The sequence below is a fragment of the Copadichromis virginalis genome, linkage group LG9 (assembly GCF_057382275.1).
Source record: "Copadichromis virginalis isolate Kocher_CV1m ecotype Utaka linkage group LG9, C_Virginalis_male_GT1.1, whole genome shotgun sequence".
Taxonomy (NCBI): Eukaryota; Metazoa; Chordata; class Actinopteri; order Cichliformes; family Cichlidae; genus Copadichromis; species Copadichromis virginalis.
This window is the reverse complement of record NC_140626.1, coordinates 25754912-25778383: the sequence shown is the minus strand read 5'-3', so window position 1 is coordinate 25778383 and position 23472 is coordinate 25754912. Positions and strand designations below refer to the sequence as shown.

Sequence of the window (23472 nt, the reverse complement as noted above, 5' to 3'; positions counted from 1 at the left end):
AGTTAGCATTTTGGCTATAGCACCAAACAATTTTTAGACAACTCAAGGAGGATTCAGCTAGTTAACTAGCTGAAAGATGGCTTTCTGGCCATGTGGAGTCGTGCTATGGCACTCCATAAGGCTAGTGCCTTCTACTTACACTACATTCAAGACCTTTCTACGTGTTTAAGACATTTTAAGGTGAAAAATGTCTATATCATAAGGAAAAAACAACCAACACAATAACACACATCCATCTAGACTTCTGATTTTCTGCAAGTGTGGTCAAAAATTACGTGAAGTCATCACGGGCATGAATATAATGATAAGTCTGGCGTTTTATTGATTTCTTTAAACTGTTCTTTTTCCACTGTGGAATAATTGTACAGCATACATCTTTACTGACTTTAAAAATACAAGACGTTTGAATTTATTTTGGATTTTCTCTAATCCCCACGGGGTCAAAATTATACATACGGGCTCAAATACACACATGAACCCTCACCAACTATGATGAGAAGGGACAATCAACAAGCTTCTTGTCATCTGTTCTCATGGTGACATATCTCTGGCCTGATATTTGACCACTCTTAACAGAATCGGTAGACTTAATTTAAATTAGTTGCCTTCCTGACATGGAGCAAGCTTCCCACATACTTTACAGTTTGGGACTTTGGGAAGATCATTCCTGAAGCATAATGTTAGCATGCTTTATCTGTTCTAAAACCAGTTTTGATATGTGTTTGGGATCATCGTCCTGGAACACTCACCTCTGTCCAGGTTTCAACCATCTAGCTGTCTGATTTGAGGTGAAGCTGAAGAATTTAGATGCAATCCTCCTACCATCCACTTTTTGCAACCTACCAGTACCACTGAGAGTAAAACAGCTCCACAGCATGACGCTACCACCACCATACTTGACAGCTGACATTATGTTCTTAGGTTTGAAAGCCTAACCTTTAACCCTTTAAACAAATTAGATTAGAGAAAATCCTAAAATCCTAAATAAATTCAAACTTGTAAAACAAAAATTGACTGCACATCACAGCAGTGATGTATACTGCAGACAAAAGTTTAAAGAAATCAAACCCCCAAACAAACCATGGCATTCGTGCCTATGATGAGTGTATGTAAACTGCTGACCACAGCTGTAAAAATATAGATGCCTGGTTCGCATTAAACACTTATTTTACAAAAATGTGCAACACCGGTGTCAAGCAACAGTGCCAATACGCTGAATTGCTGTGTGAAATTAATTTCACGACAGAGATTTTTGTGCAACTGCTCTTTTTCTGTGCCTCGGTTTCTTCATCTCTAATTGGTATTACCAGCTCCTGTTGACCTCAGACACCAGGGAACAGAAGCTATTATGACAATCCAAGGAATGAGACACCTCCTATATATATTGAGCTTTGTCCCCGGGGATCGCAGCATCCACTTAAACACACACCAGGTTCCCAAGCAACCACATCATCAAGTCAACACATGCAGGCGCACACATGCACGCTGACACGAAAGCACATACTCTGCAATCTGACCTAGATTGCTTAAGGCGGGGAAAAATAAAAGATTCAATTCCCTTGAGATGGAGACGAATTGTTTTTTGATTGGACCCTACCTCATGCCAGCCCTGATAGCAGTGCAACTAAATATGCTGCATTAGGTAAGAGGCCTGATGAATTTAGAGCAAAAAAATGCAGAGTGCTTTCCTATCAAACTGATCGGTGAAGGAGAATTGCTGAACAAAGCCTTTCCTATCAAACTTTCCTATCCTAATCGAACTGCTAAGAAAAATGCGAGTAGGTGCATGGAAATCATTGCGATCATGTCACACCGCAGCCAAGTCACGCACACCCCCAAAGCTGGTGTAGCAGCTGCTCGCCAGCTGTGCCACAATAACAAAGAGGTGATGGAAAGACTTTTGCTGATGAGGCCAGACAGCTCAAGTGGTGGAAACTGCAATCTCTTACCTCTCCCAACAGCATGGACCACAGAAGGACCGAATCCACGGATCTGGAATCCCAAGCCATCGGCCGAGTCTGGAATCTTAATCGTCCTGGAAATGAAAGGAAAGAGTAAATTACCGAGCTGGGATATGCACACAATAAGATGAAACTGACATTGCGTGTGCGTGCAAAGATCTGACACTTACTCTCTAGGCTTGGTGCTGACCAGCACTCGGAGGGGTCCTTTGCTGTTAAAACATTGCTTGAGGAGAGCTTCAACTTCAGAGAAAGGCCTGAGGAACACCAGGTCTCCATTTATAGCAAACAACTTCTTCCCCACTTCCAGACCAGCCATCTTGAAAGAGAATATGAAGAGCAAGAGAAATAAATATAAATTATAGAAAAGGATTAAGTCACACATTCGGTCTTAATGTGACGCAGAATCACAGTGGACTGTTTGAATCACAATGAAAAGCACGCACACTCCCAGCATTAGGAGACAACACTGGGTAACTTGTGTCTGTCAGCACACAGCTGGATCCTGTTGAGGATTTAATTTTTTTTAAGACATCACACATATTTGTATGAAAGCACTAAAGGTAGCATTAGTGCCACATCACAATAAAGCAGGTTTAGAGGAAGGGCAAAGAGTCACGAGGTTCTATTTTTCGTGACTAATGACTGAATCACATTTTAATAACAAAAGACTTCTACTGGCTGGCACATCTGCAAAACAGCTCTGCCTTTACTTTCATCTTTGAAAATAAAATCAAAGCAATCACATTAGCAGTGCTCCTTCCTATTCTCTATAACCTATGATCTGCTAAATGAGGAGCAACTCGAGGAGAGCTTTATGCCTGGAATGCATTTTTTTTTTTTTTTTTGCATAAACATTACTAACACGTTGCAAAAAGGCTTCAAAGAAGTACAGAAGAAACTTCACGATTGTGCTTTTGTGCATCTCTGTGTGTGAGACCGTGTCACCTCAGCTGGGGAGCCCTTCTCAACAAATTTGATTATGGGGACTCGATTCCTCTCTTCCAGGGTAAAGCCATAGCCTCCATCACTGGGCCTTATCTGGAAAACAACATGTCTCGCATCAGCAAAATCCCAAGCGAGCAGACCAAGCACAAACACGGACACAGCAGAAGAAGATACTATTAAAGACCGATAGCACACACATTTCTGTCTGCTCGCTTGCTGCAAAAAACAAAAAAACAAACAAGGTTTGCTTACCAAGGTATAAAATGGACTTTTGTAGCGTTATTACTTTTACTTCTCACAGCTGTGTGCTGCATAATGATTTACAGCGTTTCCACTTTGCTCCAAGTTGTGAATAAATAAATAAATAATAATAATAATAAATAAATAAATAATAAATAAACAGTGCAATAGACTCAACACTTGAAATGTGCAATTCACTTGTATTTTTATTTTTTATTCCTATTTATTCTATTTATCCCCTTTGTATATTTTATTTATATTTGTCTCTGTATTTATATATATGTGTGTGTGTGTGTATATGTATATATATATATATATATATATATATATATATATATATATATATATATATAACAGTTCTGTAACTGTAACTTTGGTCGTTGCTGTGCTTTTTTTGGAAGTCGAATTTCCCAGAGGAACCCACCCGAGGGATTAATAAAGTTCTATCTTATCTTAAATCCCAGCAAGCCACAGCATATCAGTCGGAGTGAGCAATAATCGATCAATAATCCACCAAGGAGCACTCACCAGGAGAGACTTGGAGATGACATTTTCAAGTATTTTCAGGTCATGCTTCATAGGTTTGTATTTTGTGTTGGAACCCTCCATCTCCTCATCAGCGAAGAAGCGGAACAGTAGGGGCTCGTCCTTGAATTCACTCTTCTCCAGCACTGAGGGAGTGACAACAAAGTCACATATGAAAAGTGTGACTGGAAAGTTCAACAGTCCACAGATTTAGCTACAAATGCCAAGTACAGTTTAATGTGATAGCTAAATGTGAATGTGTTAAAGCTTGTTATCTGACTCCTACCTATATCTGAAAGTAATAGGAGATCCTAATTTTAATTGTTTTTTAATGTATGCGAGTGTCGGAAAAAATTGTTACTTGAAAGGTGGATTTAAAATGTTGGACCCAGACAACTTCTGAGGGAGTAACCTCACTGTGTGGTGCTGTGCAGAAGCAGAACATGTTAAATTTAGCAAAAAACTCTTTTTGCATTACGCTAAGAAGTTTAAACCCATCTAAGTGTGACCGCAGTAGTATTTGCACGCCAAATGCACAAATAGACACTTTGGGAAACAATGAGACCCCACTTTTATGGCAAAAGGAAAAAAAAATCTTTTGAACAAACCAGGTCTCAGGGGCAACATAACATATCCACTATGACTTTCAATTTTAAACCAAAAAATAGCCCTGAGGGGAAAGAACAGAGCTTCCTTCTAACATTTCCTCACTTCATTCCTCTCAAGATCAGATATAGCTACATCGTGAGGGCAAATAACTTACAGGCACGAAATGAAATTATGAAATTACCCTGTAGGCAGTGGAAGTGACAGGAAGTTTGATGGCTGGGGTTGTTATGTTCTGGAGATGTGCTGGTAATTTGTAGTGTGAGGCTTGAACTGCGGGTAGTTTGAAGCAGTTGCATCATGGGGGTACGAGGTGACATGCTGTGATTCATACTGTAGTGTGCATGATGTGGACTTTGGCACAGGGGAGGTGCGCAGTTAAAAACAAATCCGACTCTCATAAGCAAACTGTAACCATGGCCACTGTCTGTTTTGCACTTACAGATAAACAGTTTTCATGTATTTACCCATAGCACTTAGTTACTTAAGACATATACAGTGCATACAGTATATGGGAACATGCATACATGGAATTAATGATGGTATACAAGCATCACACACGCACTTATATTCACTGGTTTGGAAAATAGTTCTATTCCTGTAGCATGTCAGAGGGATATTAAGTAGAAATGGAAAAAGAACAAGTGTGGTTATGTTCTAAAACAGGACGCTAAATGCCAGACGCCCTCTGCGTGGTTTCACCAAAGCATTCATCTCTCATTTACTCAGTGATGGAGAGGATTCCAAAGTTCTGCAGGATTTTTTCCCCTTTTATTTTAATCAGGAGTGGAAAGTGCCGTACCGTGATGCATGAAGCCATTGTTGCAGAGCTCCACCCCCAAGATCACCGCTTCCTCCCTCGTTCTGCAGTCCCCCTGCACCAGAAGAGTGGACACGCGGGAGAAATAAGACAGATGTAAGCGTGAAGAGTGGGTATAGTGAATAAGTCAGAAGATAAAAAAAAGAAGCAAAGGAGGATGAGAGAAAACAGAACAAAGGACATTGTGTGTTTAGAGTGCAGTCAAAATGTCACATTCACACCCCTCCTTTGTTCTTGCGTCCAAAAGCCCTCAAGGCCAGCAGAGCCTCTGCACACTCGATCTTAAACAGAGCCAAAATCATGTCTAGACAGTATAGTGTGACAGCTATTGAAGTCCCACTGAAGAAGCGAGAGCCACTCCACTGCACCGACTCAAACACATGCATATGGAATACCGCAATCACACACATGCACATTTACGCAGACACAAGCATGTAATGACTGCCAGTGATTCTGTGGTTGCTGGTCGCCATATATGTTTCATCCCTTTGTTGTCGTCCCGAACAGGACTATCAATCTGTCAACCTCAGAACTTCCTGTCATAGTCAATAAAGCTTTGCTATCCAATCAATTCTGCTTTTCTTTTTTCGTTTCCTCTCAGCTCCTTTGAGAGCTTCAAGTCTGATGGTGTCTTTTTTTCTGCTGCACATCTGAAGTGACTGACGTGTAACAACAGCAGACGCTCCCAGAATTATTTTTTTTAAACTTCTATGCTTGAAAGGGGAAGAGGTGGGACATGTGTTTTCAACATGGCCAGAAACTAATGGAAAGGTGTCTTCTTAAAAAACACACAAGAAACTATATGAAAGTATCTGAATTTAAAGAAAAAAAAATAGTGTTCAGAATAATAATCTAACTTCATCAAATTCTTTGCACAAGCAAAATAGACAAATTCAACAACTTGTATTCTTATTAAATAACATTTGTGAAGCAGCGAAAGAGCTTACCTGTGCTATAAGCCAATCTATGAGCTTGTTAGCCATGACCACTGATTTGTAGGTCCGTAAATGATAGTCCTTGTCCCTGGATGGGCACAAAAGCAGAAGATATCAATAGAGGGATCTGGAAAAGAAAGTTCTTGGTATTTTAAATTTTACTATTTGCTTTAAATGTGAAAAAAAAAATGTAGGCAAAGAATATGTAGAGAAATAATTGCTTGGTCTATTTAAACACAATGCCCAAAAGGAGGGATAATAATTCCCAGTGTCAGCGAGATGTGGCCTCGTTTCAAGTACTGGCTGGTGTTTGGCCTTGGGGTGCTCCATGTCAGTATGGGGTTGCTTTTCTCAGTGTTACCCACACAGCCGCACTTTGCCAGACCCCGAGAATGCTGTTTGAAATGGAGCCGTGACTTTCCCATGAACACAGGGGCCTCCCCGGGGACACGCAGGGGCTGAGCTGCAGGGCCGGGAAAGTCCAGAACCACCGTGACTTACACCACTCCACCGCTTCCAGCACATGCAAACGCTTACACACGCGGACACAAAACTAAACATACACAGGCCTTTCTAGCACACACAGTTCAGACAAGTCAAACAAGACTTGTGGGCCAAGTTAAAGTCTGATTTCAGACTCCTGGTACTCTTCAGAAAGTGAATTGTTAGAGGCCAAGCGCGGCCATGTTTGATCCATTCTGAAACTTTCTGTTACATAACTGTGCCTGACAGCCTGCGCTAGTCTTGGATGAGGACGGTACAGCTGGAAGCCATGTCGCACCATGCATAAACCACTCTGACAGAGGAACCAAGAGCCACCCTGCATTTCCCCCAAAATGGGATACTAGAGCCAGTGAGAGTTGGGCTTCAGCCGCTGGTGCAAAGTGAGGCTGTCAGAGTGAAAAATGGGGGTAAACAACGGCCCATTGGGCAGCCATATGTCGAGGATAAGGAAACAGCAGTTTGAGGAGTAACAGAGGGAAAGGTCAGAGAGGTGGTTTTTAACTTTGTCTTGACATTTTGTGAGCAAACGGATGCAACTGTCGTACTTTCTAAGTACTCCTTAGAATAAATTACACAGAGGATGCTGAAAGTTCAAGCTTTAATCCACTGCTCAGGAGTGAGAAATTAATCAAGCAGTTTTCCATACTGTTTGTTATTCTGAAAATCCTACCCATGCATCAGTAAATATTGAGCTTCTGGAGGACTCCTCAGCATAATGAGGAAAACTTGTCAACATTTCAAATGCTGAGGTAAAAATGACAGTTTTTTTCCCCCCATTGTATGTAAAGAATATTTATGAGTGGCCTTGGCTCTAGTGTCCCTGTGTACATGATGAAAAATTGTTCTTATTATCTATTTCAACATATAACTGTGTACAACAGCTTAAGTGGGCATTTGCTCCTTTGCAGCGAGATCCCCTGGAGTGGCTGGTTTCACTGATTTCTTGTAATGAAAGCAGAGGCTTAAGGGGGGCAAAGAAGCTGCAGAGGGTTATGGGGTCTGCATAGTATATACCCCCATCTTTGCCTAATCGCTCTTACTCTGCCAGGAAATTCCACCTAATTAGGCAGGGGCTGGTTGCTCCAATTAAACTCTGGCATTCCCAGGCCCTGTGATGCATTGTACTGGCTTCCCAGGGAGAATGCGCTGCGCAGATATGTGAGCTAACAACGCACACAACTCAAGTTCACCAACAGGAGTTTTTACGCCAAGAGTTTTGGCCTCAACACAAAAACACCAGTGGACTGAATGCTGACAATCCAAACATACACACACAAATTCACCCTTTGGGGTTTTTAGCAGTTAGAGCAAACAAAAAAGTCTCTATGCTAGGACAGATGAAGGATCAGCGTGCCCCCGCTAGCCATGGCACAGTTTTATAGTTGTGAAATTCAAGCTTTTATTCGGGTTATTTGAAATCAGTATAAACAGCCAACTCTGATGTTGTGTTTCGCCATACGACACATTAGCAGGTGGCAATAGAATTAAAGTCAGATTATAAGAAGTAAAAACCAAAGCAGGCCAGCAGATTCAGCTCAGTTCAATCCAATTTTATTTATACTGCGCCAACAACAGTCGCCACTCTAAGGTAGAGAGTCTACATTAGTAGACAAAATTCCAACAATCTTCTATGAGTATGGATTATGTGACAGCAGGAAGGAAAAACTCCCTTTTAACAGGAAGAAACTTCCAGCAGAAGTGGGCTCAGGGAGGGGCAGCCATGTGCTGCAACTAGTTAGGGGGTGAGCACAGGAGGGCAGGACAAAATCCAAACTACGGAAGCGAGGAAGCAAAGAAGGAAATGGATGGAAAGAAGTCCTCATTATATCATGGGAAGTCCCTTGGCAGCCTAAGTCAATGGCAGCATAACTAAGTGATTGCTCAGGGTCACCTGACCCAGCCCTAAATACAAGCTTTATCAAAAAAGACATTTTTAAATCTAATATTAAAAACAGAGTGGGTGTCTGTCCTGAGTCCAAACGTGGAGCTGGTTCCAAAAAAGAAATCCTGAGAGTAGCTGAAGTCTTTGCCTCCCTCTCTGCTTTTGGAAAAACCAAGGAATCTGCAGTCTGAGAGTGCACTGCGAGGTCTCTAAGATATAACGAGGCCTGATTTTTAAAGAACTTGTATACTCCAATAAACATTTAGGCACTCTAGGTAAAGCTTTAAAAACAAAAAGCACTTGCCTAAGTGACAATTTCTACATAGCCTACGCTGGATGAGTCCACTTTGGGGAGTTTCCAGTATTTTCCCTTATTGTAAGATACTGAGAGAAGTCACATTAGTTTCATTACTCATTCTATCCAGCCAGCATGCTTATTTTCCAAGTTTAATTACTGTTTTGCATCATGCTGTATGTCATTTTAAATCAGGAATGGCTCTGCGTGCCTTTCAAAAAACAAGATCAATATGATGTCAGTCACTCTAAATGAAATGTGTTAAGAGCTGTTTTTGAGACAAAAAAAAAAAAATGAGGCACTGTTGAGCTGTGACTGGGCCACGTGATGCTGCAAGGTACAGAGACTCATCCGAGGGAAACTGTAGTCTTGAATTTAGTTGATTTTGGATCAACTGGAGGCTTTTCAGGGAGTTTTTAGGACATCCTGGAATTAATAAGCCTAGAAGTAATAAATGCATGAACTAGATTTCCAGCATCACTCTGAGACAGGATGTTTTTAATGTTGGAGATACTGGATGGAAATGGAAGACAGCAGTCCTACATATTTGTTTAATATGCGCATTGAAGGATATATCTTGGTCAAAAATTACTCCAAGATTCCTCACAGTGTTACTGGAGGCCAGAGTAATGTAGCTAGAGTGAGCATCTGGCTAGATACTGCATTTCTTGGATTTCTAGGACCAAATACAATAACCTCAGTTTTATCTGAAATAGAAAGTTTGAGGTCATCCAGGTCTTCATGTGCTTATGGCATTCCTGCAATTTAACTAATTTGTGTGTGTTATATGGCCTCATGGATAGAAAAAGTTGGCTATCATCTGCATAGCAGTGACAATGCATATGCTATGCCTTCTAATTACACTGTCTAAAGGAAGCATGTATAATGTAAATAGAACTGGTCCTAGCACGGAACCCTGGAGAACTCGCTAACTAACCTTTGTGTTTGAAAAGGACTCACCGACTCACCACTGCACAGTACCTTCAATACCCACAACATCTCTTATTGCTGTAACAGTATCGAACGCCACACTGATGTCTAGTGGGACAAGCACAGAAACCTGGTCATATATTTTTGACAAAACAATCTGCATGAATAACTTTAATTTTTGGCTTTATTTATTGAACAACAGGTTTTATACTGATGAAAATGTGGAATGAAATTAAGATCTCTCCACAAAAGCAAGTAAAAACACCACAAATATGGGAATGTTTGTCAAACTTACTACTTACTACAACTACCAGATATTTAGAATTACCTTTTAAGCTGCTTACCATGTTGATCAAGACCATGTGTTAGGTTATAAAACACACACACACACACACACACACACAAACAAAAAGGGGAAACTGTAGGAGGACCTTCTTTGTAATCAAATGATCACCCACTTAACTCACATTCTTCATCATGACAACATTTTCCAACAAACTTTCCTCTCGGATGCATCAAAAATGATGTGAGATTCATCACAATATCACCAATTTTTGTTTTAAGCATGAATGTAAACATCGAAGGGAAATTGAGGGAATAGATTCAGTTTCTTTCAGCACATCTGTGTCTTGAGAACAGCCAGATAAAACCTGTCATGCTCAATCACCCACAGGAGCCTGTGCCAACTCCTCACAAGTCCTCGAAAACAATGAGCTCATAGTTCACAACCTAATCCCTCTTAGTCACTTTTTCGTATGTGGCAGGCAGGGGTTATTTTTAGGCACAAAAGCCAGACGCTGAACTACACGTGCCCCCACCTGGCTTGACTGCAATGGAGTGGAAAAGAAAATGACCGCCCACCTGATGACGGGAGTGAAGAGGCTGTGAAGACGACAAAACAGCCGAACACCCTGTGAGGAACAGGAGAGAGACTTTGGGTTATTTCAGCGATATGCGCTTAAAGTGCGATTTTAAATCGACTTGCGTTTCCACCGCAACACTGTTACCTTGGATATAACATCGTGCATGTCACTTCTCGGGTGGTAGGTGCCGTCGTCGTAGCGGAAACGGTAGAGCACGGGCTCTGGTTTGAACTGGTGTTTGTCTGTGACTAAAGAAATGCCACACATTCAGGCCCCAGAGTGAAGGGGAGCATTATTCAGTTTGCTTTAAATGTGAAAATTAAAAAAACCCAAAACACATTCAAACCAAGCAGGGCTGCACAGAGAAACAAGCTCTCCAGACAAGAAAAGGACTCCAACCCCACACAGAGCAGTCACAGATAGCACAGCTGCTCAGAGCTTCCTGCTTTTCTCGCTTCAGGGGACTGCGTGTAGACCCCCCAGCAGTCATAAAAGCTGGCTCCGTACTCTTGGCTGCAGCTGAGCGGGTTCCATTAAAGTTTTTTGGGTTTTTTTTGTTTTTTTTTTAAATAAAAAGATATTCTATCGTTTTTCGCATGGGGACTGCTAACTGCACCGTGAGAGAGAGCTCGGAGGGGCTCTGAGTTATTCCTCTCTGTCAGGAACAGCTCTAAAGCCCCATCTCATTTCTCACTGAGGAAGCAATAAAGTGCCCCTGAGTGATTTAAGATACAACTTGACTTGGGGCCCTACACTTTTGAGGAAAAAAAAGAAAGAAAAAAGAAAGAAAGAAAAACCATCCAGGGCTGCATGCGCCATTTAGTGTGAATGCAGAGCGTTAGCCAGCTTAAAGTCTCATGCACTAAACACACTTGTTACCCAAAGCCACAGAACAGCAGCTGAGAAAATATAACACAAACATTAAGGAAAGAAAAGATTAATATTTATAATCCCTTACCTAAACATTGTGTCAAAGCTGTGTTTAAATGGGACACCTGCTAAGAAATAAATAAGAGAGCCACAGCTACTTTGTAGACTCCAGCCAAAGAGTGAAAGTACAGCATTCTTCAGACATGTCTAGAGGTTAGGTTAGGGAATGGCAGGCATTTGCATGCTCTACACTGTGCAGCACAAAGTAAATTAGACTGTGGCAGATTTGATTTAATATGTGGGACAGCAAAGGATGATAAAGCGGGTCTGAGTGGGAGAGAGGACGGGAGATAAAAATGAAAAACTAACCGTGGTGGATGATACCATTCTCCAGCAGAGCTTGACCCAGGTGAACCCCTTCTTCTGGGTTGTCCGTTTCACCGATTTCCATCAGCCAGGACACAAACTCACTGGTCGGGTGGGGGAATAAATTTCAAAAAACAGAAGCTCAAAATAAAGAACTGGCACAGCAACATACGTGGCTCAGTCGCAACAACACAACACAAATGCACAGAAAACCCATGGGAAATTTCCTCGCTTCATAAAAGGGCAATGTTTGTGATTATTGGAGAGAGAAGAGAAGAAACAGCCTTCATAACTTTCTACAAACTGCATTTACTCTAAATCAACGTGACTATGGCAACAAACACCCGGGCTGGCAAAGGGGGAATGATTTATTTACAGTCAAGGCCCAGGTTTGTTTGTTAAAACAACCAGCAGGCCTTAGTTCTCGCTTTTTGTCCAGTTTGACTTTATTTAATTTAGACACACAATTTAATAACATCAATAACAGAGGATTTGACTCAAGCTTGGGAATTTCTTGATAGAAAAACACGTTTTTTTAGGGGGTGGGTTTTTCCCCCCTCTGCACCATTTACAACTAGATAGAGAAAAACAAACCAACCACTAAAAGGACCAAACACAGCATCCAATGTTCTGGCCCAAATGAACTTAATGGGATAATTCTTTATAATTTAGTGACTCAATAAAAGAGACAGAGAGTAAAGACAGAGAGGACTGAGCATGAACAGGCAATGCAGCGGCAGTCTATCTGATTACATCCTTGATGTCCCGTCTGTCCGCAAAAGCCAAACAAACACATCCAGCAGCGCGACTGGAATTCTGTGGAACACACTTCCAGGCCACGATGGGGGCAACTGGTGTCAAAGTTGAGCCAAAAGCAGCATTTTTTTAAACGATTTTAGAGAAACAACTACTGAACACGCCACCGCCAGCTTGTCACACTCTTGAACCACTGATTGCTGATGTCTTTTCACTCCAAAATAAACCTCGGGGGAAACCACAAACCTATAACAACCTCTGTATGGAGAAATGATCTGAAAAGGTCAATGATGGAGTTGAATATGGCTTTTATACCTTCTTGAAATAACCCCCAAAAGGATTTGTGCATCTTTCTGGGATCAAACTGGGGCTCTTTCGCTCGTTAGATGAACACTGCTACACTATGGAGCCGCTAGTTACGAGTAAAAATGGAAGAAAACTGGAAACATCCTGCGCAGCCTTGGCCCAAGTGTAGAGCACACTGCCCACTAATCACAAGGTTTGCTGCAACTCCGTGCGCCAAAGGGCTCTTGGGCAAGATACTAAACCAAGTTGCATATGATGCCAGGTAAACACCTCACGTGTGTGTGTGTGTGTGTGTGTGTGTGTGTGTGTGTTAGTTAAACTGGGTGAATTCATTTTTTTGTAACATTTCCTAGCCAAACTTGAATTTTTGTGGTTACTTATATGTTGTCATGGATTTATTTTTTTTTTAATCTCCCACTGAATCAAATATTTTACAAGGTTAAAACAGATTCGAAGCTTAAAGGTCAACTTTTTAGGAAATTAGGATAATCCTTTTATTTCCAGCAGAAGTCACATAAAAAAATATTATTGGGGGCAGGGAGAGACGCTCTATGTAGAACTTCTGGAGGTCTTTATGCTTGTTTAATATGAGTAGTACTTGGCTTGGCAGTCAGAAGATGTGGTTGCCTCTAACTGAAGCTTCATATACACATGCTTAGGTATAGACTAAACAAACAAGACAGAAAGTGTTAATTAGTGCGCTTTAAAGGTGCTTCATTTAAATACATTTTAGTGCCTTCGGGCAGAGACGGCCAAGCTGTTTCCCCCCATGTGGTCTTTATGGTGAGCTGAACAAACTACCCGCTGGCATAACTTCATATTTACAGAACAGGAAGAGCATTGCAAGAGATAAAAAGGCTTCTTACAGAACTCTCAGCAAGAAAGCAATTACGCATGTTTCTCCATTTTCCAATATCATTTCCCATGTCCATGATCATGGTGCATAAGGGGTTGCTCCCGATGCGTTCATCCAAGTGTAAGCATTTATGACTGTATGAATATGTGGGTGAATGAGGCTTGTAGTATAAAGCGGTTTGAGTGCTCAAGCAGAGTAGCAAAGTTCTATACAAGAACCAGTCCATTTACTATAACTGTCATAGATACTCACCAGCATCTGTCACGACATTATACTGCTAGAGTCCATCATATGTAGAAAATGGTTTTTCTGTTTGTTTCAGGTTTAAAATTGGATGATAATGTCAGACTAGTTGGCTCTCACACACATTTTCTTTGATGAATTACCCTCTCGCAGAAAACTAACCTCAAATAAGATCATAACATTTTTCTGAGACACAGAAATAGCCCTCTGTTTTAAAAAGAAAAAGTCAGAAAGAAAAAGGGGGAGGCGTGGAAAGGGGATAATGGCAAAGCATTTCACAATGGAGGGAGTGGGCTGACTTGAAGCCATAGGCAATGTGGTTTTCATCAGAGACATACAATGCTGGTTTCCATAAGCCAATTACGCCTACATGTAATCATCTCCGAAATCAGCGCAGACAGGAGAAGTACCGAGGGGCCAGAGATGTCCTTTTACCCACAAGTGGTCATCCAGGTGTAAGGGGATAGGTTTTCAAAGAAAGCTTCCCTGAGCTTCTTTCTCACCATATGATCGCTTCAGACTCAACAAGATGACCGCATCAGACTAGTGTTTGATCCTGCTAATCTTTTCAGCTGACAGATCCATTCCTTCTCCGGACCGCAAGGGATCTGGTGTTGTCTGTGTGGACCAAAGGAGAAAGTAACCCTTCATTTCAAACCACCATGCCATGTAACTTGGCCACAACTATGTCAAATTGGACTTTTTGGTTGGTTTTTGCTCCCCTCCTCTCTCTTTATGCTTTTAAAAATAACAGGGATTTTGACATGACTGTATAAGCTCGGGAGATTTTCAACGTGACTGTAACAACTCAAGAAAACAAACATGGAAAACATGGCTCATTCTGAATTGTACTGGAGTGTTTACACGGCAAATTTGTTAGAGAGGATCAGAACTTGAACAGAATCCAACCCAGGCCGTCTTTTGGAAGCATTCAATGATTTAGCTGAGCCTTTAAAATTACAGGCGTCCCTCTGTAAACATATTTTTGGCTGCCACACGTCATCATCAGAAGCTTCTTGTTTTTATTATCTTTATCCACGTTCGCCACCTTCTCAGTCACACTTTGTCCTCTTCCCACATTGGGGTACAATATGGGATAGATGCTATATAACAAGAGAGGATGCTGAACATGTCGAATGGACCGAGCGAAAGAGTTTTGCAGTTCCCAGATTCCCGATAAAAGTGTCTGTGCCCACATATTTGATCTCATTTGAAGTAGAACTACAAAAAAAAAAAAGTTCGTCCTTGTCAGGCATTCAAGTCTTTTATCTCATTAAAGCACACAAGTGCGCAGAAACCTACAACACTGACGTGAAACCAATTCGTCTGCATTTCACATTATGAAAGCAAAATACCCAAATGGTGGCATCAACTTCTGCTTACCTAAAATAACCCAAGGACGAGATTTTCAGCAAAGCTCCACTCACGGTAAGTATTTTTCACCTGTCAGCGAGTGCAGGAGAGATAGTCATATTCAGACTCAAAAGTAAATATGGAAAGCGCGCCCAAATTAACTGTGAAAATTCAAGGACAACAATGAGCGTGACACACTCTGATGGTAACACACGCACACACAGACAGAGCTGCCCTCTGGCATAATGAACCTTCTACAACAATTACCTCATGGATTTCTCTGCAGACAGCTTACTATAATCTAACATGGGCGAGGGAGCAAAAGGGGCAGTCAGCTGAGCCGCGCAGGGATATCTAGCCTGTGATTTATGACTGGCATTCAGTGGCCGATCCATCCCCAGACACCACACCAACAATCCTTAAATAAGATTCATGGGCTAAATCTCGCTGGATTTCATTTTCCCGTGACTGAGATGGCGGCTCCACAACACAGAGTCTCTTGAGCAGAAAGTGCCATTGCTTTCTTCTTTCCAGCAGCTGTCTTTACAAATCCTGGCCAATTGATCTTTATTATTACGTTACATTACTAATACCACTTCTTTTAACATCAAGTACAAGGTCCTATAAATCTTTAGAGACACACAGAATACAGATTTAATCTTTGAAAGGCTCCTGGCACAGTCATGCAGTCTGACCTACTCACAGGTAAAATGCTTACATGACACAGAGAAAACCCATAGGGCTGAACACTCGATGGAATAAACATCAAGACCAGCAGAAGGATCCTTACCTTCCCAGGAAACACTTGGGGAAGGTGGTGAGCTTGCGTTTCCGGTCTTTTATGAGGTTACCCTTGGTCATGAGGTGATAGAGCTTCTCTCCCTTCTCTGACACCATCACCCACGTATCCTGCTCCATGCCGAGCCTCAGACCTACACAGGAGAGGGTGCAAAGAGCCCGTCAGTATCACCGCATTAATAATCTTTGCACCTAGCTCCGATACTAAAAGCATCAATCACTAGACGGAGAAGGTTAATGTCTCCTAATTTGACAAGATAATCAGCAGTTGCAATAGCCTTCATCATGTGATCTGCTTGAGGGAAATAACACAGCTACTCAAGAAACCCCCTTCAGTCCTAGATGCAGATCCCACATGCTGTTCGCAGCTGGGATCTATTTGCGTTTTTAATCATTCAAGTAGGGCTGGGCGATATCATACCGTTCACGGTAATACCGGTATAATGTTAGGCAACAATAAGAAAATGAAATATCGCGATAGAATTTGGGTAAAACGTGCATGCGCAGTGCCTTTGTTTTCATACGCACATGGCCGAAAAAGCACGGCAGATCTTTGAATAAAACCGATGAACCAGAATTGGTTTGTAAAAATGGTGCCACTTCAGTGATGTGGAACTGGTTTGGTGTTTGTCCATCAGATACCCACCAAAGCACTTTTTTTTTTTTTTTTTGTAGAACATGCAAGCGGTATTTGTTGAACTAAGGTGCTCGTAAATCTGGGAATGATCTGGGTCCTAAACTCCATCCTTTCAGGTCCCAAAGTCAAACGAACACTGCAGCATCACTGAGAGTTAAAAACTGTCTAAATTCTTTCATCTGTAATAAAATGATCAGCGTTGCTGCTTTACCAGGTGTAACTATCAAGTTTAACATCCAGGCATCCATGAAAACAGGATTTATTAAATTCAGCAGAGTTAGAAGTTAGCAGGAAGTTAGCTCGCTAGTTTCCACCTAAACATGACATAGCATGTTCTGACTGAGAGATTTCTGAAACATTCAAACGTACAGCTCTGCTTTCACTTCCAACATAAATGAAGACAGGAAACTAAACAGCAGTGACGTTTGTAGGGTTACTGAAGTTGGGCTAGCTGCTATATAATGATGTGCTACGTGACCGCTAGCGACACAGCTATGTTAGCATAACATAAACAGTGAAGCTGGAGGACGAACACTAACACTTTTCCACTTATAAAAGTTAACGTGAGGGTTCCTGATGGTTAGGGACAAATGCAATCACATGGCAGGATGCTGTAAACGGACCAAACTTCAGTCAGGAGAACAACTGAGATAATCCATCCACAATACGAGGTTAGTCATTAATATACTGCAACAACATGGGAACAGAGCCGCTGTGATAGAATACAGCATTAATGAATCAATGGTACAGAAGTGGAGGAAGCAAGAAGAATGAGTTTAATAAAGTTTGATTTATCTGACTGCTTTGTTTCGCTTAATGTGCCTTATAATCCCGTGCACCTTATGGTCCGAAAAATATGTATTTGACTTTTTTATTTGGCTCACTGCAGTTTAATGTTGCAAAGCACCTCTTTTTAACTTCAGTGGATATTATACATGGTTATGCTCAGGATATGTCAGCCCATTTCTACTGGAAATGCCTTTTGGTCAAACTTTCAGCAAGGAATTTGCATTTGCACTGTTACATTTTTATAAAGCTTTAATGCATAAAAAACAGCTGCTTGTTTAAGTGAAAATAAATGGATGTTGTTGGTTTTTTTGCGCTAGTAAAGTTGTGGAGTTGTATTTTGTCTCACATCAATTATATCGTCAGTTATATCGTTATCGCAAATTTTCAAATATATATCGTGATAAATATTTTTGGCCATATCGCCCTGCTCTACATTCAAGTTATATTGCTTTGTATCGATTTTCCCAAAACGCAGCCTATATTTTCAGTTATTTAAATCAAGACAGATGCTAAGGAGAAAACATTGACCAGCTTTCCCTGAGTGTAATAAAAGCCCTGACACTGACAAACAGTTGCTTACTTTTCCTGCGTTCCCTCTCTTTCATGATGGCCTCCAGCCACTCCTGCTTCTCCTCCGGGGTCTTGGCCATGCAGACGAACCACTTGTTCTTGGCCGTGTTGTGGATCTTCCAGCCGTTGTTCACTATGTTCCCGCTGCTGTGGTAGTCAGCTGAGGAGGAGAAAACACAGGCAGAAACAATCTCAGCTCCTTCTAGTTAGCTCTTTGCAAGGGGAGGACTTATTTAATCCGAGAACTTTTTCATATTTGAAAGGGGAAGGCCATGAGTCTGTGGGTACACTGATCGTGACACTGTAAACAGAGTTATTGGGAAGTTGGGTTCACAGTAAATAAGGGTTACTGCATGAAACACAGCAATAACATGGGGCACAAAGTGAGTCGCTGCAGAGAAAAGCAAAGCCGAATGACATAGTGACATCAGCGCTACTATAAAGGAGTGAAGAAAAAAAAACAATCTATAAATTAAAAAAAAAAAAAACATGCCTCTTGATGAGTTATTGCTTTCCTTTATAGCAGCGTGTGGTCTATTTTTAATAAAAAATAAATAAAACAAAACAAAAAACAACATCCAGAGAATATCATACTCTGTCTTACTGCAAATGCTGGACTCGGACTCATTTTTCCCTGCTCTACTATCAGACTTTCTATCGAGTGGTTCATTGATTATCGCTCTTCTCCTTTAATGAGATAAACGAGAGGGAACAAATGCAGAAGGAGGACCATCAATCAGCATTATTTACTACTGAGTCCTCAGAATACTCCTTCAGAGCTGGTGCGTACTTGTGATTAACTATGCCTGTAGTATATACATGTTAAGAAGCCTCCAGATAAAGGAAGTGAACTCTTGACCCATCATCATTTTCATCTTTTAGGAACCCCTTCCAGTCTCTTCCCAACATTCCTTTGATTTTTCTTTCTAAGCTTATCACAAAAAGCGACCCATTACAATCATCAATTACAATCACGTCTAAAAACACAGACGGTGTGGTGGTGGTGTCCTTTATATGGAATGCCCCGAGGGCGTGTTTCAACCTCAGGCAGCAAGTGTGCGCCTGGGAAAAAGTCGTGGCACTTTGTTAACATAGGAATCCAAGCTAAAATAATCCAGTCACCCTGGCTTTAAGATTGAGATCTCCCGCCTGTGGTGAAGAACACCCACAAGTTACTGCTCTGCCGCCTGCCTCGCCTGTTTATCCAGACCCAAGCCCATCCATCCCTCACCAAAAACACCCAATATTACTGCCCATCTAGGACCGTTGGAAAGGAAATGATGGCTTCTACAAATATAAATGCTAATCAGTGGCTATGTGAGGCCAAAAGACACATGCGCTCAAGTTCACCGAGGACCAGCAGCAGCACAGCCCCAAGGATATGTAACTATAGACGTCTAAAAAATGTTTATAGGTAAGTCTCATTTTTCCATTGGCGATCCAAGTGTAAAAATCACACAGTTGTGCACCAGCTCACGCCAAGGACTATGTTGTCTACTTCTCCGTGTGGCTTATTATGGCATGTATTTAAATTCCTGCTGCCAGAACTGCTGTAAGTGGTCCTGGCAAGTTAGCACAGGCAATGACAAAAAATAATAAACTCAAACAGCAGCTGTCCAAAATAACCAGGGTATCTTCTTTTAGAGCACTGCTCACCTGTGCCATCATCCACATTTTCCACCTCCATCACCTCAGTGCTGATTCTTCCCCTGAACAGGTAGCGAGGGCCCTCGGTGGACGCCTTACTGTTTTTTAAACGCCTTTGACGGAGAGAAACAAGATGATGATTAATCCTTAAACATTTAAATCATATTTAATAGACTGTCACACTTACCAGCCTATTTTGACATCAAAGGTAATCAGTAGCAAAATACTTTACATTTAATACTTGATACTGTATACTCAGCTTCTTCATCCGGTTTCCTGCTGCCAAACACAGATTAATTAGACGAGTTTCACGATTCAGTTTTGCCTGATCGGAATAAATGTCGTATTATTTGCATCCGAAGATTATCTGAAAGATCAATCTAAAAGGAAAATACTACCCAAACGTGGTGGTTCATATCCCTACCTTGATTAATCACCCAAAATTTCGTCTAAATCCTTTTCTAATATGAGTCTTCCATCTCTGCCTCCTTAAACGTTTTTCCAACTCCCTCACAAAACAGAACCTAAAATACTTCCCATAGTAAGAGGAAAGGAACGGTGCAGTGAATTATTTATAAAGTCTGTACTTTAAATGTTCTGTAGGAGGACAGACACACAGGAATTAGCACAAATATAATATTTTCATTCTCTCTGGAGAAGAGTAATGAATAAAAAGTCACCTATTTTTCTTCTTGCAGTAGACCAGAAGCTTGTCGAACAAGAAAAAAATCCTCTCTTGTATGTTCCCAGCTGAAATCTTCAGCAGGACACCCTGCATTAGCATCTCCGTGCATGTGTCTGTGATATTTGAACCCTGGAAATGGACAATGGTGCAGGAAAACCCCCCCCCAAAAAAAAACAGGTGAGTTGTCATTAACATGCATGAGAGACGTGGGAATTTGTGCACAAAGTTCAAGTTTTAATTTTAAACTATAGTAAAGTATATAAACTGTGGCATTTATCATTCACATATATTGTCTGAACAGGAGGAGGGACTACAGAGCCCAACTTTTTCCTCTTCCCACTCTCAGGGGTCTGTAAAAACACCCCCGCTTCCTCACAGCAGATTGCTGTGGGATTTTAAAAACGCGCGGCCGTTAATAGCCTCTACAGAACAACATCCCGTCCAGTCCAACCATGTGCTGCACTGTCACGTCTGGTCACCAGATTGGTTGGGGTTCCTGCTGCAAGTGATAAAGTGTGCTGTCTTTTCCCCTTACCTTGCCTGCTCTGGGAATTTATGTACCACGTTTGATCAGCCCTCCAGAGCTAAAAATAACCCCCATGCGCACAGAGGCGGAAAATGTGCTCCCAACGGAGACACGGGCGGGCCAAAACCTATCCCACGTTTCTCCCCCCCCCCTTCTTTTCCTCCCTTCCCTTCTGCTGATCATTTTTCACTTTTCTTCCCCTGCTCTGTTCTTCGCTATCTTTTATTCCTTCCTCCACACTTTTCTTTTTAACTCTCCCACTCTTTCAAGGGCCCATGACCAGATGTTAAACTAATTTGCAGCTTTTCAATGTGTGCGCACCAGACACAGAAAGAGGTCTCGGTCACTTGAAGGGGCCAATGGCAACATCACACCGGTCCAGATTGTAAAGCAGCGTGTCCTTAATGGAAGAACTGACACTTCCTCTTTGTGTTAGACATGCTTTTAACAGAGCCTCCATCCTATTCACTTAAATTTGCACTTCTTTTGCAGCATTTTTCACTTGTTCTTTATATTAACCGTGCTCCATAGAAAAAGCTTCACACTTCAAACCCTCAATCATCCGTTTCATCCAGAATTCAAGCATCTACTTTCATAGTAAGACAATGACTCATAACAATTGCAAAGCAGGATATGCCATTAATTAAGAGGGAAAAAAAATAAAGCATTAAGTGGTATTTGCCAATTACCTCGAGAGATGAGAGAATTTTTTAAGCTAAGGGAGCCAAATCAAGCAAACTCTACAACTCAAGTACATTTTAAGCATGCTAATTAAACTAGAGAACAGAATGTGAAATGAAACTTGAAACTACAACCCTCTAGTCTAAAATTAACATATTTTTATAGTGCACAGTGACAAAACACAGACACATGCAACACTAACCAACTGGCAATCACTACCCTGACGAATGCTGGCAGCACACAATCATGGCGACCACTTTGGGCCACAGCCCTGCTTCTCAAACGGGAGGTGAACCTGCCAGGATGCCCCGAGGGTAGCCAGCAGTGAAGCGGGTCAGCGCTAACAAGCAATCATCCCAGGAGGAGGAGCAGAAATGGAAAAAAAAACAGCGGCTCTCACAATCACTCCTCATCCCACTGAAATACCTCAAAAACACCCACACAGAAAAACAAGATACAACCATCACTCAGTTCTTTCTCCCTCCACCTCTCTTCTCTCCCTCTTAGTTCCATCTCATTTAGAGCCGGAGAGCCTGGCGTGCAGCAGTCGCAGGACCAGCTCCAGAATGAGCTAATGTTTACAATTAATAAAAAGTACTGAGGGGAAACTGCAAAGTAGCTACAGCCAGGATTATGTTGAACACAAGATGTCACCCCACCCAAAAACTAAGCCTGACTCTGATTACGCTATTCTTAGATTTGTGTGTGGTTGTGTGTCGCTAAAACCTGTATAATGGCCTTACATTGAGGTTTTGGGTTGGATTTAAACTGTATTAATGGATCCACTATTGAAGTTCCTGCCATATATTTTACTGTAAAGCAAAACACTCGCACTAAAAGGCATCCAATAATACAGCAACTCTTTAAAGTTGTGGGTGACCACAGAAAAAGTAGAACAAGTCAGTCAAATGCAAGAAACTCTAAACATTTTAGTCAAAAAGCCTGTTTTCTATTTAGAAACAAATATCTGTTGCTGCCTGAAAAGGCTCTATCAACACTGCAGCATGTCTGTGTGCATGTGTGCTGGAAGCCTTAAGGCCCTTTCACATGAAGCCAGGTCAATTACATAAGTATTCTGCCCTCTTTCTGTACAATTACCATCTCTTTTTACACTTTTTCCAACTGCTACGACCCCTTATTAAGCCTACCTACGGGGGGGAAAAATAACCCTACATACAAAGAAGTGCAATCTACCCGATGGTGATCTGACTGCTCACCCCAAAGCATGACGTCTTTAACTCAACCATGCAGAAGAAGTATGGCTATTGTGAATACAAGTCATTGTTCCCGGCGAGTATGCGAAAGCTTAAAAGGCTACACAAGTCAGGCCATGTGGAATTCTTGCTGGCACAGGGCTGAGTAACTTTAAATAAGTCATGACTTTCAGCTTAAGTAGTGAAAGCTCAGCTTAGGACAAAAACAAAACAAAACAAATCCCCAAAACTCTGAAATACAGCAAGACGTTAAGTTAAAGTTAATGAAATAAATCATTAAATATGCTTTACTGAGGCTCACCTCCCAGCCCTCGATATGCGACTGCCATTCCTCCAAAATCTCCAATTTTTCCATCTGTCTCTTGGCCTCATTGATGCTGGAGCACACCTCTTTCATCACCTGCAGAGACTCCTGTACCAGAGCGTAGTCGTTGTGCTTCTTCGGGGTCCTCTTAAGCAGCTCCTACGCATGTACAGATCACACAAAATGTCACATAATTTCACAGAAAAGTATAATTAAAGCGACGCAGTTGGAAGAATAGCTGGCAAATATTGCTCCATCATGAAAAGCACTTCACTTTTCACTCTCTCGTGGTTTTTGAGTTTAGTGGTTTAAACCCTTCTGCTGAAATGCCAATCTCATAATCTGTAGTCTAAACACTGTGT

General features: G+C 41.5%; 1 protein-coding gene across 3 annotated transcripts in view; it reads right to left on the bottom strand.

Moving 5' to 3' along the window:
- prex2 (phosphatidylinositol-3,4,5-trisphosphate-dependent Rac exchange factor 2) overlaps positions 1 to 23472 on the bottom strand; it is a 97323-nt gene that overhangs the window by 51602 nt on the left and 22249 nt on the right. For all 3 annotated transcript variants that reach the window (XM_085468477.1, XM_085468478.1, XM_085468479.1), the window contains 14 exons: positions 23108 to 23269; positions 20381 to 20514; positions 19710 to 19813; positions 18064 to 18213; positions 16050 to 16191; positions 11749 to 11849; positions 10654 to 10757; positions 10508 to 10557; positions 6048 to 6123; positions 5083 to 5155; positions 3678 to 3820; positions 2910 to 3002; positions 2132 to 2280; positions 1950 to 2035 (listed from right to left, as the gene is read on the bottom strand). In XM_085468477.1, the coding sequence (XP_085324603.1) occupies positions 1950 to 2035; positions 2132 to 2280; positions 2910 to 3002; positions 3678 to 3820; positions 5083 to 5155; positions 6048 to 6123; positions 10508 to 10557; positions 10654 to 10757; positions 11749 to 11849; positions 16050 to 16191; positions 18064 to 18213; positions 19710 to 19813; positions 20381 to 20514; positions 23108 to 23269 (1567 nt within the window). The remainder of the gene's footprint in view (positions 1 to 1949; positions 2036 to 2131; positions 2281 to 2909; positions 3003 to 3677; positions 3821 to 5082; positions 5156 to 6047; positions 6124 to 10507; positions 10558 to 10653; positions 10758 to 11748; positions 11850 to 16049; positions 16192 to 18063; positions 18214 to 19709; positions 19814 to 20380; positions 20515 to 23107; positions 23270 to 23472) is intronic.